Genomic DNA, 14,177 nt, shown 5'->3' with positions numbered 1-14,177 from the left:
CAAGATCCCTTCATACTGCTAAGCGTGTACCGGCTTTGCATCACCTCTTTCTGGGTGGCCTCGTCTTTTGGAGCGGCGCTTTAGCTGAGAATGGATCCCCTTCGCTACCGCAAAGCATACGAGGCGATGATCCATGTCAGCCGGCTTTTGGAGGACCGTCTGAACCAAGAACCATCGTCGGAATCGAAAGAGAAAGGAGAGGCCGATACAGTAGAAAATGGGGTATCGTTCGAGGTTGAGGATCCGGATAGCATGGAATGGACACCTACCGTCACTGGAACAGCGACTCCCCCAGCAGGCTGTGGACCACCACCATCGACTGCCAAGAATATGCGCCATCTGTTGCCCGACGCCGGAGAAGGGGAGTACCAGATTGAGGAAAGAGGAGACAACACCGTGCTGCTCCATAAGCTTCAAGAGGGTATCGTTATGGATGAATGCATTGACAGGCTCGTGCGCGACTTGCCCGATGTCTTGAGCTATGAGAATGCAGCCGCGTTCACGCCCTCCACGATTGAGGTGCCCAAGGACTTCGGCCTCCAGCTCAGTATATCCATCAACCATCATCTAGCTCAGGTTGCAGATCGAAAGGTTCTCGAGAAGTACAGACGTCTACTTGGCCATCGGAAGGACCCTTCGAAGCGAAAGTCTGTCAAGCTTGGTTTCGATGCTGTCGAGCTGATCCAGAATCAAGCTATCAAGTTCCCGGAAAACTCGTCAATTACAAAGTCCACACTCGATAACGAGATACACCCCATTTTCCGCCCGGAAAACTTCCACGGCTGCTCCGACGCAATCTACGAGGTATTAAAGCCAGCCATTCGGTTAGCTACCCTGCTTCTTTTCTCCCGAGGAACCTTTACTTTTTGGCACACGCTTGTGTTCGGCGACCGGAAGCCGTGCAAGAAGACATCGGACCTATACGGTCAGCCCTGCGCTCGTATCACGGAGGATGTAGCATGGTCCGATGAACACGCTGCGACGTTCAAGGACTTCATAGACAAACAGGTGGATACCGTCCACTTCATGTTTCATCGCGAACCGTTGCCTCCTGATCCTGCGTATGCTTCAATGGGTCTGGTCGCTGACTATAAGAACGGCATCATGCGGAAGCTCAACGGGAAGTGTCATACCAGCAGAATATGTTTGCACTCGGACTTCTATACCACGGCGAAGAAGCTCAGCCTCCTGCAGTATCCCGAGCCTGCCATGGTCCTGCGCTTCAACCTTTTTCTCGCCGTATGCCTTGCGCACGAAATGGCCCACTTCATCGAAGTATCCGGACCTCATCATGACCACCCACTTGGGCAGCCTGAAGTCTTCTTCAACGACAACATGTGGACCGAATCCGGCATCGCGTTCGAACTGAAGGTGTTTGGTGGGAGGCTCCACCCCATTTCCTCGCGCGTCGACTGTGGTCTAGGACTGGCCGTTCTATCCTACCCGCTACGAGAGGTCTACGACAAGGAAGACAACGTGCTCTACACCCTACCCATGGACTACATCACAAAGTTGCAGCAAAAAGAAACGTGGGAAAGGGACTTCAGCGAAGCAAGTGCCGACGTTTTTCACGTACCGCGCACAGGTTGTCGATCTATCGAGATCAACGGCATCAACCTTATGATCTGGGAAGACGAGAAGGATGTCGATATCTCCGATGATGTTGATCAGCTTGACACCATGTATAAACGCAAGGATGACGGGAGTATCATCAAGAACCCCAACTCGAGCAACCGCAAACCGCAACGACACGTTGAGGGACGCCGGTGGAGTCCATATGGTCACAAGCGCAAGGGAACTACAGACGGTGCCGCTTGTGTATTGAAAGAGGTAGCGTCGGTTGATGGCGAAGTTGAAGATGCCAAAGCGAATGAGAGCAATGAGAGCGAGGAGGGGACAGCGGCAGAGGCTAGTAACTCGGATGACGATATGGCATGATAGCGAAGGGACCTATCAGCAAAGAGAGCCCAGAACTATGAGGAAGGTGCGGGCTTGACTATCGTATCAGCGGATTGGGGTTGGCATACCATTTGGCGTTTCTGGAGCATTTTCAGTGTTGTATTACCATAGCGGCATTTCCAAGCGATGCATTGCTCATTATTGACAGTAACACATGCGATGACATTCTTGCATCGATGGAGGCCCAGAGCCGCAATGATGCTGAATAGTCGAATTTCCTGGGCTCAGACCACTGCAGAGCGTGGCTTGACTCGAGGGCCTTTACGGTATTGGTCTTCACAGGTAGTTGCAAAGCCTGGACGAGTGAGATATCTTACGTCGCGGTGACAAACAATCCATAAGCATCGTTACCATTACCTTGGTTTCTGGCCATACCGTTGACTAAGTCGCTGGCGATAGGCCGTATGTTAAGAGTAGCAGGCGTGGAAAGTCGCTTAAGGTACTCACAAGTCATATTTTTCAAACTGACAATGTATCGCGGCTTTCTGAGACTGTCGAGTGCCCTTCTGGGTCAACGCAGATAACAGTAACATTTACCCTGCTACTATTGAATAGGCAAAAGGTTTAGATTTTGAATTACAAAGGTTCGCTCTCATCAGTGTGAGCTCCCACTGCTCGAACTTCTTTCACGCGCAATCACGAGCCGCTCTGCTAGTAGCTGCCTACCAGCGACGGCGCCAGATCGGCTTCACCCCGTCGTTGAGACCTTCCAGATGGCACGCTAAACGAGATCAGGCCCTTCGCGCCGCCTTCACCCTCACTCGTGCAACAAATCTTTGATCTTGCGCCGCCTTCACCTTCACCCAGGCCCTTCACCCAGGCAACGTCCCTCTGATCCAGCGCCGCGCTAGAGCGCACAGACCCTCCAGGCGCCGCTCTTGCCGCCTATATAAACCCCTCCTGCCCCGCCAGTTCCCTCTTTTCTTCTCTCCACTCTACACTCCACTTCGCGATGTATGATGTCAGGTGTTGCACTTTGTCAACATCGGACCTCAACTTCAACATACCTTGACCTCAACCTTCGTCATTGGTCTTCATCATCATTGACCTGCATTGTCACTTACTCTTGTTGAGTCGGACCTACATCACGCATGTCGACCCTCATCCTTGTCGGCCTTGACCAACATCCTTCACTCTTGTCGACCATGACCAATGCTCTTCACTCATGTCGACCTTGACCATTAACCTCTTCAACCATGTCGACCATCATCCACTCTTGTTGGTCTTGTTGGCCTTGACTAACATGACCTTTCACTTATGTCGACCTTGACCTTCATCACCTGCCTTCATGGCCACCTGCCTTCACGGCCACCTGCCTCCATGATCAACCTCCTTCATGGTCAACCTCCTTCATGGTCAACCTCCTTCATCACGTCATGGTCACCCTTCTTCATGCCGGTCCGACTCGACATTTTCCTCCTCCCGCATACGATACGAACCGAACAGTGGAAAACACTGGGCACCGGACATGGCACCGAGCCATGGGCGCTCTCCATCCGCGGATGGTACAGCGTTGAGCTCGATCGGAAACAACCTCATGGACACTGGTACAGGGTGTGGTTCGAGGCCACAGGGTCCCTTGGGCTTGGACATGGTTGGTGGTCACTCGCTGCTAGTCATCGAACATGTGCATTCCAGTCTGTGGCGGCTTCGGCTCGGGTCAATCAGACTGGTCTTGTGCATGGGCTCGGTTGACACTTCAGACCAAGGGCATTCTCAGTTCATGTTGCAGGCTGTGTGGAATTTGAGGGCTTCGTGCCTGGCCTACCTGCGACCTCTCACCTGAGACCCCTAGTGGTTTGGTGTCCTCTGATGCTTGGTGCTAGTAGCTCTTCGGTATGGGTGGTTGGTGGTTGGTGGTTGGGATGTTGGATGCTGGAAGTTGGACATTGGTTCAAGGTGTTTGTGTGATGATCATCGGATGCTTGCTGGTCACTGACGATCTCCTGATGTGTTCTCCCCTGATGTTGGCTACTGTTTGGTTTGGTCGATGCCCTATCATGTCACTGTCTTGTATACTGTGGATGCTTTCGATCAATGCCATGAATGAACCATGTCTCACAACATAATCATCTTCTTCCTCTAATATCCTGTGCATTATGCCTGTGTGTGACCGTCATTCATGTCCCAAACCCTGTTACTGCAACTCACTCTCACTCCGCTACTTACTAGCCCCTCCACACCCTCCACACTCCTTGCCTCTACACTCAGTCAAGCAGCGCACATGAACAACCCTCCCTATCGCACTTCCCAAACATCTGTGTTATCCCCTCGTCTTCCACCGTGCTAATGCCCCGATCTGAATCCCAATCTCTCTCCAATGTTGTTCTAGCCACTCCACCGCCTGTAAGCGCATGCCCCGAAGAATACACCAAAGCATAACCCTGATATCTTCGCGAGGTCGATCACCCGGTCGCTATTTATCTACTGTAAGCGGCTTCGGGTACCATACCATGGAATTTGGACGTATTCCTCGTGCGATCACGCTGCTCATGTTTACGATCAACGCGTGGAGGCGTATGGCGCGATCACGCATGTAGCTGTCGTCTTCATCGGCTTTATCCGCGCCTAGGAGGGATGTGGTGTGAGCTTTGCGCGCTGTGACGTCGGGTGTAGCTATCACACTGCATCGACTATGCTGGCGACTGTTACGTGTCATAGACAATCGCTGTCGATATAATCTAATCCGGATCTATGGACCAGACTACATCGAGAACAAGAGTCAGCTACCGAATATTGTTGGCAACTATCTCATGTCGGCAACTTCGAGCCAGCATTTGGGTGGATTGGTAGGGGTTAAGCGACCTGGAGTGCAGGTTACTAGCAAGGTGTTGGAGGACGCAAAAGAGCTGGTCAAGGGCATGACCGATACGGCAGCGGGTGCTTCGTTCGTCGAGCAGCTACTTTCTCTTGGAGTGAAGGTGCAGATCAGTTATTTCGAGGCCGAGCCACGAGCTTGCGCATATTGATATGGTCATCATATTATCAGACCGCATCTAGTGGGGGGGATTGGCATAGTTCACAGCTCGACTGTGTGATTAGTTTGCCTGTAGGGTACGTTTGTAGTAGGTTGTGAAAGGGGTAATTAACCTACCAGGTATTTAAGATAAGGGTGTTGAGCTGCTTTGTCTGCTATTAAATGATCCAGAGACATGTGAAGAGCGGATTTGTGGATGCATAGAGCTGATTCATGAATTTTCTACCTATAGGAGCCTTGGAACTTAGGTCCTCCTCATTGATACAACAGCCAACAGTTGTTTCAGCATTTAAACCGCCTCCGCACTCAGATTATCTTCTCTTCTAATCGCTTGTCTTGCTATGATCCATCTTAGAATGATCGACCTCGACAGGGGGCCTCTCTAAGCTTGGATTGAGACCAATGGACCTATCCTGTGCCCAAGATTCAATCGCGTCCCAATCGGCGCAGGTGCGCTGCGAATTAGTCTTGGTCTTTGGCTTGCGCACTTTCTCATTTGAATCGGGCCACTGGAAGGAGTACAACGCAGTGTTGCCAGCGCACATCAGCGATAGCCGAATGGCCTCGAGACAGTGATCTGTTTCTCTGTTAGGACGATGTGTACTGTGCTTATATAGCGTGGCCTGAACTTACTCAAGTGGTTTAGCTCGTAATTGTCTTCATCGGAGCCATGAGCGAGCTTAGGATAGTAGTGTTCTTTGTGAAGGTACATTTTCAAACGACGCTTTGCGGTGTTAACAAAGCCATGCTTTCCACGAGCAGAAATGGTAGGATACGAACCATGCAGTGAAGCTCATGGTAGACACCAAGAGATACCATATACCCTCCATTTCCGTCACCCATGGCAACAGAATGTTCAGGGTCCTCTTGTCCGAGTAGCATCTCCTCATGTGAGGCGCGCGAAAGTGCCGCTGTAGTGACATAAGCTCAGAAAGTTCTACGCAGGCGTTTAAGGGGAGGAGCCTACGTATGACCAAGTCCAGCCAAGCTTTGTCATGTTCCTTAGATGGAAAGCCTTGGAAGCTTTCGTTGTACCCATCTGCTGAGTTTACTATAACGTATCGTACATTGGATACGGGGGCTGTGTTCAATTAATCGATGATTCCATAGTTGATGCGAAAAAACGTACTGTAAGGTGGGTCCAGACTATGAAGATGGTACTCTCCTTGTTTGTAGATTTTGACCAGGAAGACGAAGGATCCACAGACATATGAAGTCGCGAAGATAATGAGCAGCACGGTCAGGGACCTTCTCATCCAGCTGCGGTGCGGCGAAGGCGCATATCTCTCGTGTTGGAAACTGGCTTCCTCTGGAACTGATGCAGTTTCTGAGTCATCGTAGAACAGCTTGTCGCTCCGCTTTTCCAGCAGCTTCGAGTAGTCTGCGCCACTCATGACAGACCAGTAACGATGAATAGCTGGAATAGCAGCAAGTAGTGACGTGGAATGAAGGTGAATGGGAGGGGAAATGGGAGTATGCGGGAGCAACGGGGAAGTCGTGAACCAGAAGACCGCTTCCCAGGACACCTCCGATACTCTGCCACCGTGTTCTGCCAAGTGATTTGAGATGATATTCCAACAAATTAGATCGTATACCAAATGCACGGCAAAGTCGGCCTCGACCGAGTTCAGTCTGGGTTTATTTTACCCGTAGCATGGGCAGGAATCCTATCTTACCAGCCCTACCCACCACTTTTCGGACTCCGGTTCGAGACGCTTGATAGCATGGTAGTAGACCCTGGCATCTTCTCAGAATGTGACGCATGTTATCAACGCGCATGCAGCAAGGCAGCCTATTTGCCGGCCGGGGGCAACGGTTCTGCAGGGCGGAAGCAACGGTCGTGCATGGGATAGAACGGTCCTACATCCCTGAGGTACGGGGCAGTCGAAAAATTACCCAGTTGGGTAAGGTGAATGTGCGTGGAAGCTTGCTCAATATTTGAAATAAAGATACCTGCCGAAAGCGTGTATCGTGGACTTCGGATTATTGTCCCTTTGTAGAAAACAGTAGCATGTACCTCAAGTACCTCGCCGATTGCTGCAGTCTCGGGGGCCAAATGTCAATGTCAGCAGGCTGCTCTTACAAGGGTTAGTTTGCCCGTGGCAATATACTCACTGCATGGTACCGAATCTAGATGGTCGCAGAGACCTTGATTCTGGTATGTCATGAAGTCTTGGAGTAAGGTGAAATATATAAGAAGCAGTAAATGCTCACTGTTGTAGAAGCCACCGCGCCCATCTAAGCCAGTCTTCCTCAACCTTCCTACCTGCTTCTTCTCCTCCAAAGCTTAACGCTTCAACGGATACCAGCCACGCAACATGCAGTTCAATCTCGCCACCGCTGCCCTTTTCGCCATCTTTGGCCTTGCTATGGCGGCTCCTGTTCCCGGAGGTAAATATACGAATCCTTTTTTACATCGTGTTCTTGTTACTGACATTGACTAGTCGACTTTTGCAACGGCGCTGTTGATGGAACGGTCTCCACTGAATCTACCAATGGAGTTCAATGCTTGAAGAACTGAGTGGCATCTGCCAAATGTTAGAGTTCAACCAGACCGGATGGTGTCAGGGGTGTTTTCGGGTATAGGTTGCGAAGACTTTGCTGGATAGGATCTCAGCTTCGGATACGTAAATAGCTGGTCAGACTCAATGAATCCAATATTCAAGGATCCGATACACAAGGGCTTCTCTTTTCTTGCATATATGAATTAGGTTTTGCGATTTTCGCTAGAACAGTCTATGATTGTTCGTGGTTTTCGATTGCCTCTTTGCGTCTTGCACAACATTCATTCCACTTCTTTAACCTTCGAAATGTACCTCGGATCAAGGCGTTCTTTCAGTTAGGTGAGCTTCACGTTGAGTCAAGGTGTACTATTTGAGGCCCTTGCAGCGAAGGTGCTACGTTTGAGTACATGTTCCACCTCAGAAAGAGACAAGTTTAGCCTTCTACTCCGCGCCAAGGGCCTTCTAAAGCCTTGCTAGATGATAGATAGAGCAGAGGAACTTCGTGTATTGGAAGAATTATAGTATGGAGTCTCGGGCATAAGCGTCGTTGTTATCTTTCAGGGAAGATCTGCCACTGTGTACTAACCCTCAGATACGACCTTTCCTCAAGTTTAAGTCTACGTGCTAATGTATCGGAGGGGATGCGGATAGAATCGCGGCCAGAATATGGACCTGCTGATCGACCCAGACCTTCTCACATCTTCTCGGCGTCACTGTAAACCGTGCAGGGGGCATACGAATTCCGATAAGGTTCAGCGGGGTTCCTAACATCGCTGACCGACTACCACGCGTTCAGAATCCATAACAAGGAGAAGTAGTCAGAACAAGATAATTGCAGGAATTGTTTTGCCTGCTCATCAAGTTTTCTCAGCATGACATAGCATGAGCAGACTAGACCTGGACACCGTAGGGGCGTAAGCGATGTCCGGCGTGCATTGAGTTAATCTCTTCTCGGGATTGGGAAATCCCAAGCAAGTAGACTTTCGGCCTTTTACTTCAATGATGAGCCGAAGGATGAATCTCATGGACTAACCACAATAATGTTAAACTCCGTCCAGGTAGGAATATTGATGTCATTGTAGGCAAACATGGCCAAATGTCTTTCTTTGATGCCTGAACATTCGAAGGGTTATGATGACTGAGGTGACGGGGTGCCATCCAACGCGATCCTTTTCAGTCAGCATGCCCATTTGCCTTCTTCTACCCTTGTCAGTTTTCTTGGGTGCAATGGTTTTGAGCAGGAATCCGTTGCCTTCTTACTGGCGCAGATTGTATGGTGAATTGCGCCACGATTTCGGTCACATCATGCCGATGTATACAGGTAGCGTGTTTGAGTATTCCCTTCGAGAAGACTATCAAAGGGCTCGCAGAACCATGCCGCGCTACCAGGATCTATTCCTACTTGCTGCAAGGATGTAGGCTGACGCGTCGGGGTGTGTTCTCGCCCGATAGAGGGTGGCACTTGCGCCCTCGGGTAGATAAGCTTCCTACCCCAGGGCCGTGCCACTTTTCCCAGGGAGTGGAACCAGGGCTCACACGGCCCCCGGGAATTGCGATACCGGTAGCGTTATTTTGATTCCTGTACCGATTGAGGAAACAGTGCAAGTTCACATGCTTTGGAAGCCGCTCAAGGTTTTGTGATGCAGAATCTCAGCATTTACTACAGTGCTGGATGCGGTTGCCGACAGTCTCCTATCTACTCTGGCAAAGCAGGGGGCATTGATTATCACATCTTCCGCCAATCAATGTCACCATCGCCACACTAACCCTCACTTGGACGGCTCTGCACCGTCAATTTCCACCACTGGTCCCTTGTACGTCTTTTTGCCGCGTACAAAATAATACAACAGACTGAAAATTGCAACCGCACCACACATCAAACTGCTATAGTTCATATCCTTGGGAGTCGGGTTGATTCCAATGGGCCAGAAGCTGAAGATAAGAATAACGACCAGATAGGCACACCCAAAGCCGTTTACAATGGTTCCAAAAGGCTCGGGGATTTTCCATGGTCCCCAGGTCAAGGAGTCACAATCGACGTTGGCAAGGGATCTGTCATAAGGATCGTAGGCTTTTATGGCGCCGGTAACTCGTCGGTAGAGGAGCAGCGCATTTCCGATCAAGTACGAGGTATACAGCCCGTTGATGCTCAGGGAGACGACACTATTGAAGGCGACAGGAGAGCCGAGACCGATGAAAGACAGAAGCACGGCGACAATGATTGTGAACATAATGGACATCAGAGGGAGCGTGGTTCGGGGTTCAATCTTGCTGAGAAATCGCCAGCCAGGAGTTCCACGGTCGCGAGCGAAGGCCCATGTCATGCGAGAAGCGGTGGCAACGAAACTGATTGTGGCGCACATGTTGAGAATCGAAATCAGTGCAGACATGGTGAGCGCACCAGGTACATTTTCGACGGCTTGGCGAAAAATTTCCATGAAGGGGTATCCGGTTGCCGTTCCAAGGACCGTGTCTGCGTCGCCGAGACAGAAGAGCGTCGCGATGAGCATGGCAAGGCCGAGGGTGCCATTGAGGACCAGACTGAAGACCATGGCCCTAGGCACATTGACAGCCGGGTTGCTTATTTCCTCGGACATCTGGGCATGCGTTAGTGAACCATTGACTGTTCAGGTAGATACGGAAGGACTGGGAGACATACGTGTACCGCACTGTCAGCACCTATCGTCTTATTAGCAACAGTATCAGAGCGGTAACTGCTTCCTGACTCACCCAGAAGACTGAAGCAAGGCCCAAGAGCCCCGATAAAGAACGAAATACCATCCGAAGGCCAACCGCCTCCGTTGGTAAAGGACGTGAAAATCTCGTTCGTAGACCCGTGGGGCGCAAAATAAAGCATCGGAATCAGGATCGCAAAGAATCCGAACGTATGCAAAATCAGGATGAGGCTCTCAATATTGGGAAGTTGATGGCTGATCACAGTGTTCACTGACAGTGAAACAGCGAGAATGGCCCAATACAACAGCATGAGTTTCCACGCTGCTGGAATATAAGATTCATTTCCGAGAACCGCCAGACCTTGTATGAGCGAGGCGCAAAGGTAGCCTAGATGTTGTGGCACGAAGTCAGCTCAGAAACATCTATTTTGTACCCAGGAAGGTCGTACACCCAGATGCAACGATGGCTTGCCACCCGATCATTGTCAACCAGCCAATGAAGTAGCTTAGGAACTTCCGACAAAATTTTGGTGCAAGCATGCTCGTCCAGTGATATTGTCCCCCTGCGGTAGGCGCCCTAAAGCAGCTGTCAGAAACTTGAAGATGGCCAGGAAACAACTGATGAAGCTCACATCGACGCCAGCTCTCCCATCGTTGCAAAGGTTGCCATTGTTCCTAGCCACACCATTATGTATTCGTATACAGATCCCGCGAAGCCGCCATTCGTAAAGCTGATGGAGAATAACCTGTTGTGATCTCAGTATCCGATTAGCTACGACAAGATACCAGAGCTTACAGCAAGACACCTTCCCAGGTAATCATCACTGTGCACGCAAATGCCAACATAGACACGAGACCAAAGTTGCGCTGAATAACGCGTTAGCGCATATCGAATCAGTTCGAGGAAGTAGATGTACCTTCAACACTGGTTTCTTCCCCAGCCGAGTCAACTCTGCATTGTCGATGTCATATTGCGGCAATGCTGCTTCTGAGGTCGCAGCCTGTCCCTTGGCGCTTGCAAGCGTATCGAGCGGTAGATTGTCTTGAGGCATAGTTGTAGTAGACTAGATTTGACAAGTGTCGTCGTGAGCTGAAAAGAAATGTCAACTTCCAGTACCCTAACGCAGCCGATTTTGCACGCTTTCAAGACACACCAAAAGGGTGAAAGAGTTTTGGACAATCAAGGATCGAATGAGAAGACGAACGATCGCAAGTTCCGAAATTAAATTAAGTCAGCCTTGCAGTATGCAATAGACCGAGGAGCTTGAGCCAAACTTGATGGATCAGATTCGAGTGTAGGCGGCTCTCAGCCACGTCTGGACCATCAGGTTGGATTTTGCAGGCATGCAAGTTGACATGCATCAAACTGGAATGGTCATATCTTCAGCCAATACTGGGATTCGCTTTTGGCCCCTTGTGTCGGACTTCGAGTCTTGGCGCTGCAAGTCAAGAACGAATAAGCGCAACAAGGCTAGCCAATATATAATGCTTGTCTCTACTTCCTTTGCAAGGCGGAGCTGTACGTCCGAGCAAGCAGGGTTACTGCAAGATGCACGTCACCTGTAGGAATTGGGCAATCAGCCAGTTGTCCGAAGCAACAGTTGAATCTTCAAATTTGGAAGTTCCTGAGCGGATTTAGCTGGGCATTATCAAGCTCGGGTAGAGTAGACCCTGGTATTCCCGATGAAACCCCTGTTCAAGAATCATGCTGTTGGTTGGCCTACACAACATTCCTTGATACCAGATTTCTCCATTCGTGTGCGTGTGCATAGTTAATACAAGCCTTACTCCGTCATTCGGGTTGCTCGCCGACTCGCGTTACCAAGATGTCTTCAGAAGATCCTGAGCAAACTCCTGCCCCTATCCATCACTCTCACCCACTCGTCACTGCAAATGATCATTCTTCTCTGATCAACGTTCTGGCATGGTTCTCGGTCAGTGTAATCGTATTGATTGTGCTCACGCGTTTGGGCACAAGACGCGCGAAGGCGGGGATCTTTGGGTTAGATGATGGTTCAATAATCATTTCAGCGGTAGGTTCTGCTCTTGATTTGTGCCTGTTAGCTCATCTGGGCTGGAACTACACTGAAACTTGGAACAGTTTGTTGCAATCGGTCAAACGGTAGCAGTCTCTGTCGGTGTCTCACATGGCCTAGGAAAGACAGATGGCGAAGAGACGCAATCGCAGCTCGAAGCTCAGCAGAAGGTAAGCGCCCTACTCAAGGCTCATCATGCACTCCTAAGAGGATACTCAGTGCATCTATGCATTCACAATACTTTTCTTCGTCGGCCAGTTTTTTGCCAAAATCTCCATCGTTTGCTTCGTCATGACACTTGCACCTCCGGACCGTGCTTACAGAAGTCTCTCACGGGGTCTTGCTGCCGCCGCCGGCATTTGGATGCTCACCTCGGTGTTTGGCTTCGCATTCCAGTGCGAATTGCCTCAGCCATGGAAGTTCTTAGATCACAAGTGCATTAGTCGACTAAGCTTTTACACCTTTGTGGAAGTTTCCAACGTGATACTTGACACTCTGTTGGCTTTGTTTCCAAGCTTTATAGTCTTCCAGACGCAGCTAGATAAGAGGCGCAAGATTATCACGATTACCTTCTTCATGAGTCGAGTCTTGTGAGTATCATCCATGTGCCTTGCATGTAAATCAGCTCTCTGACAATATTATAGGGTAGTAGCTGCATCTGTCGCTCAGCTTATCATCATGTACTCTCGAACCGACGACCCTTTTCTTTCCTGGACCTTTGCGCTTCTCGTCACCATAATACAGACATTCGGTATAGTGACCGCGTGCGGGCCATACCTCAAGCCTTTCCTCGACTCCATCAACTCTGGCATGATTGGCAATGACGACATTCGAAGACGGCAGGGCGGCACAGTAACAGGGAATTATGGAGGAGTTTCGAAAGATTCAAGAGGCTCGAAACAGTCCAAGACAAGTAAGAAATTCCTGCCATCGCTGTTGTCCAACAGTAGGAAAATTACTTCTCGTCGTGATGAGAGTGAACTGGACACTGTGAAATTTGACCGGAACAAAGAAGGTCATAAAGCGCAGGTTGAGAGTGTGCAGAAAGGGGATGAATGGGAGGTAGGAAGTCAGTCAAGTCAGGCGAGGATCATCAAGCAGACAAGTACGTATGAGGTCAGTTCGCAAGTGAGTGAGTGATCGCGGAGTTGTTGCTAGTATTTGTCTAGTCATCTGATTTCACGTTTTGAGTGTGTGTATATACCCATTATCGAATGTAGCAAACGCATTATTGAAGTCACAATTCCCTTGAATAGATTTAGCAGTAATGGCTATTACTTGTCTGGTTGCTGCGAAACATGAGTCCGCCAACTGTACTGCTTCTGTGTAGCTTCGGTGGCAGGCGTCGGCCGAAGCCACGGTCCGGCATCAAGTGATACTTCTGTGTAGCAAATCTCCCGGGACTTCGCTATCTTTGCAATTTGGCAAGATTCGGGCATCCATTTCTGCAACTAACACTAGGAATACATTATTAGCTCGTGTGAAGACAAGGCTAAAATAGCTGGTATGGATGCGGCGAGACCTCGTATTCCTCACAGCAGGGTTGAACCCCGCTGGGCTGCGGGCCGAGTACGGGGTTCGTATTCTCTATTCGGGAAACCTACATGTGTAGCTGCATCAAATCAACCGAGGCCCACTGATACATGTAGATAAGTATCAGCTACGACAGGATTTCGGGATTCTTTCGAAGCTTCCCTCGTGATACGAGATACGAATCTGGGCCGATCCGCCGCCAGGGTGTTCGGGGATGCCTTCAAAAGAGTGCACATGCATCCTTACAACAACCATCCGTGCGCGGCAAGGTTACAACATGGACCAGGCCTTTCAATATTGTGCTTGCAGCTGCATAAAACTGGACAATGCTACAACCAGCTGTCTGACTGTGATTTAACGGGATCGTGACCCATGTGCACACATGCAGACGTACTGTGCCGCATTGGGGGCAGAGATTCCGTGTATGCAGTGGACCCACCTTTGCGTTTCCCTTTGCGTTTCCCTTTCCAACGACTCCCTCCATTTTCTATCG

The 14,177-nt window shown here is 50.0% G+C and overlaps 4 protein-coding genes across 4 annotated transcripts; 2 read left to right on the top strand and 2 right to left on the bottom strand.

The window, feature by feature from the left end:
* Positions 1-90: 90 nt before the first annotated feature.
* Positions 91-1,938, top strand: N0V89_006355 (uncharacterized protein; the record flags this gene model as incomplete). The annotated part of the gene is made up of 1 exon (XM_056215125.1): positions 91-1,938. One exon carries the CDS (start codon positions 91-93, stop codon positions 1,936-1,938), a length of 1,848 nt encoding a protein of 615 aa, XP_056072392.1.
* Positions 1,939-4,536: 2,598 nt separating this feature from the next.
* N0V89_006354 (uncharacterized protein) lies at positions 4,537-4,928 on the top strand (the record flags this gene model as incomplete). The annotated part of the gene is made up of 2 exons (XM_056215124.1): positions 4,537-4,543; positions 4,663-4,928. 2 exons carry the CDS (start codon positions 4,537-4,539, stop codon positions 4,926-4,928), a joined length of 273 nt encoding a protein of 90 aa, XP_056072391.1.
* A 331-nt stretch (positions 4,929-5,259) lies between these two features.
* N0V89_006353 (uncharacterized protein) lies at positions 5,260-6,330 on the bottom strand (the record flags this gene model as incomplete). The annotated part of the gene is made up of 2 exons (XM_056215123.1): positions 5,260-5,513; positions 6,066-6,330. 2 exons carry the CDS (start codon positions 6,328-6,330, stop codon positions 5,260-5,262), a joined length of 519 nt encoding a protein of 172 aa, XP_056072390.1.
* A 2,879-nt stretch (positions 6,331-9,209) lies between these two features.
* N0V89_006352 (uncharacterized protein) lies at positions 9,210-11,167 on the bottom strand (the record flags this gene model as incomplete). The annotated part of the gene is made up of 6 exons (XM_056215122.1): positions 9,210-10,037; positions 10,080-10,086; positions 10,591-10,692; positions 10,748-10,861; positions 10,912-10,982; positions 11,033-11,167. The coding sequence occupies 6 exons, from the start codon at positions 11,165-11,167 to the stop codon at positions 9,210-9,212; spliced, it is 1,257 nt and encodes a 418-aa protein (XP_056072389.1).
* Positions 11,168-14,177: the final 3,010 nt, after the last annotated feature.

This window comes from Didymosphaeria variabile, assembly GCF_027946475.1.
Source record: "Didymosphaeria variabile strain IMI 356815 chromosome Unknown scaffold_4, whole genome shotgun sequence".
NCBI lineage: Eukaryota > Fungi > Ascomycota > Dothideomycetes > Pleosporales > Didymosphaeriaceae > Didymosphaeria > Didymosphaeria variabile.
The sequence above is the reverse complement of the archived record's forward strand: the minus strand, read 5'-3'. Positions and strand labels throughout refer to the sequence as shown.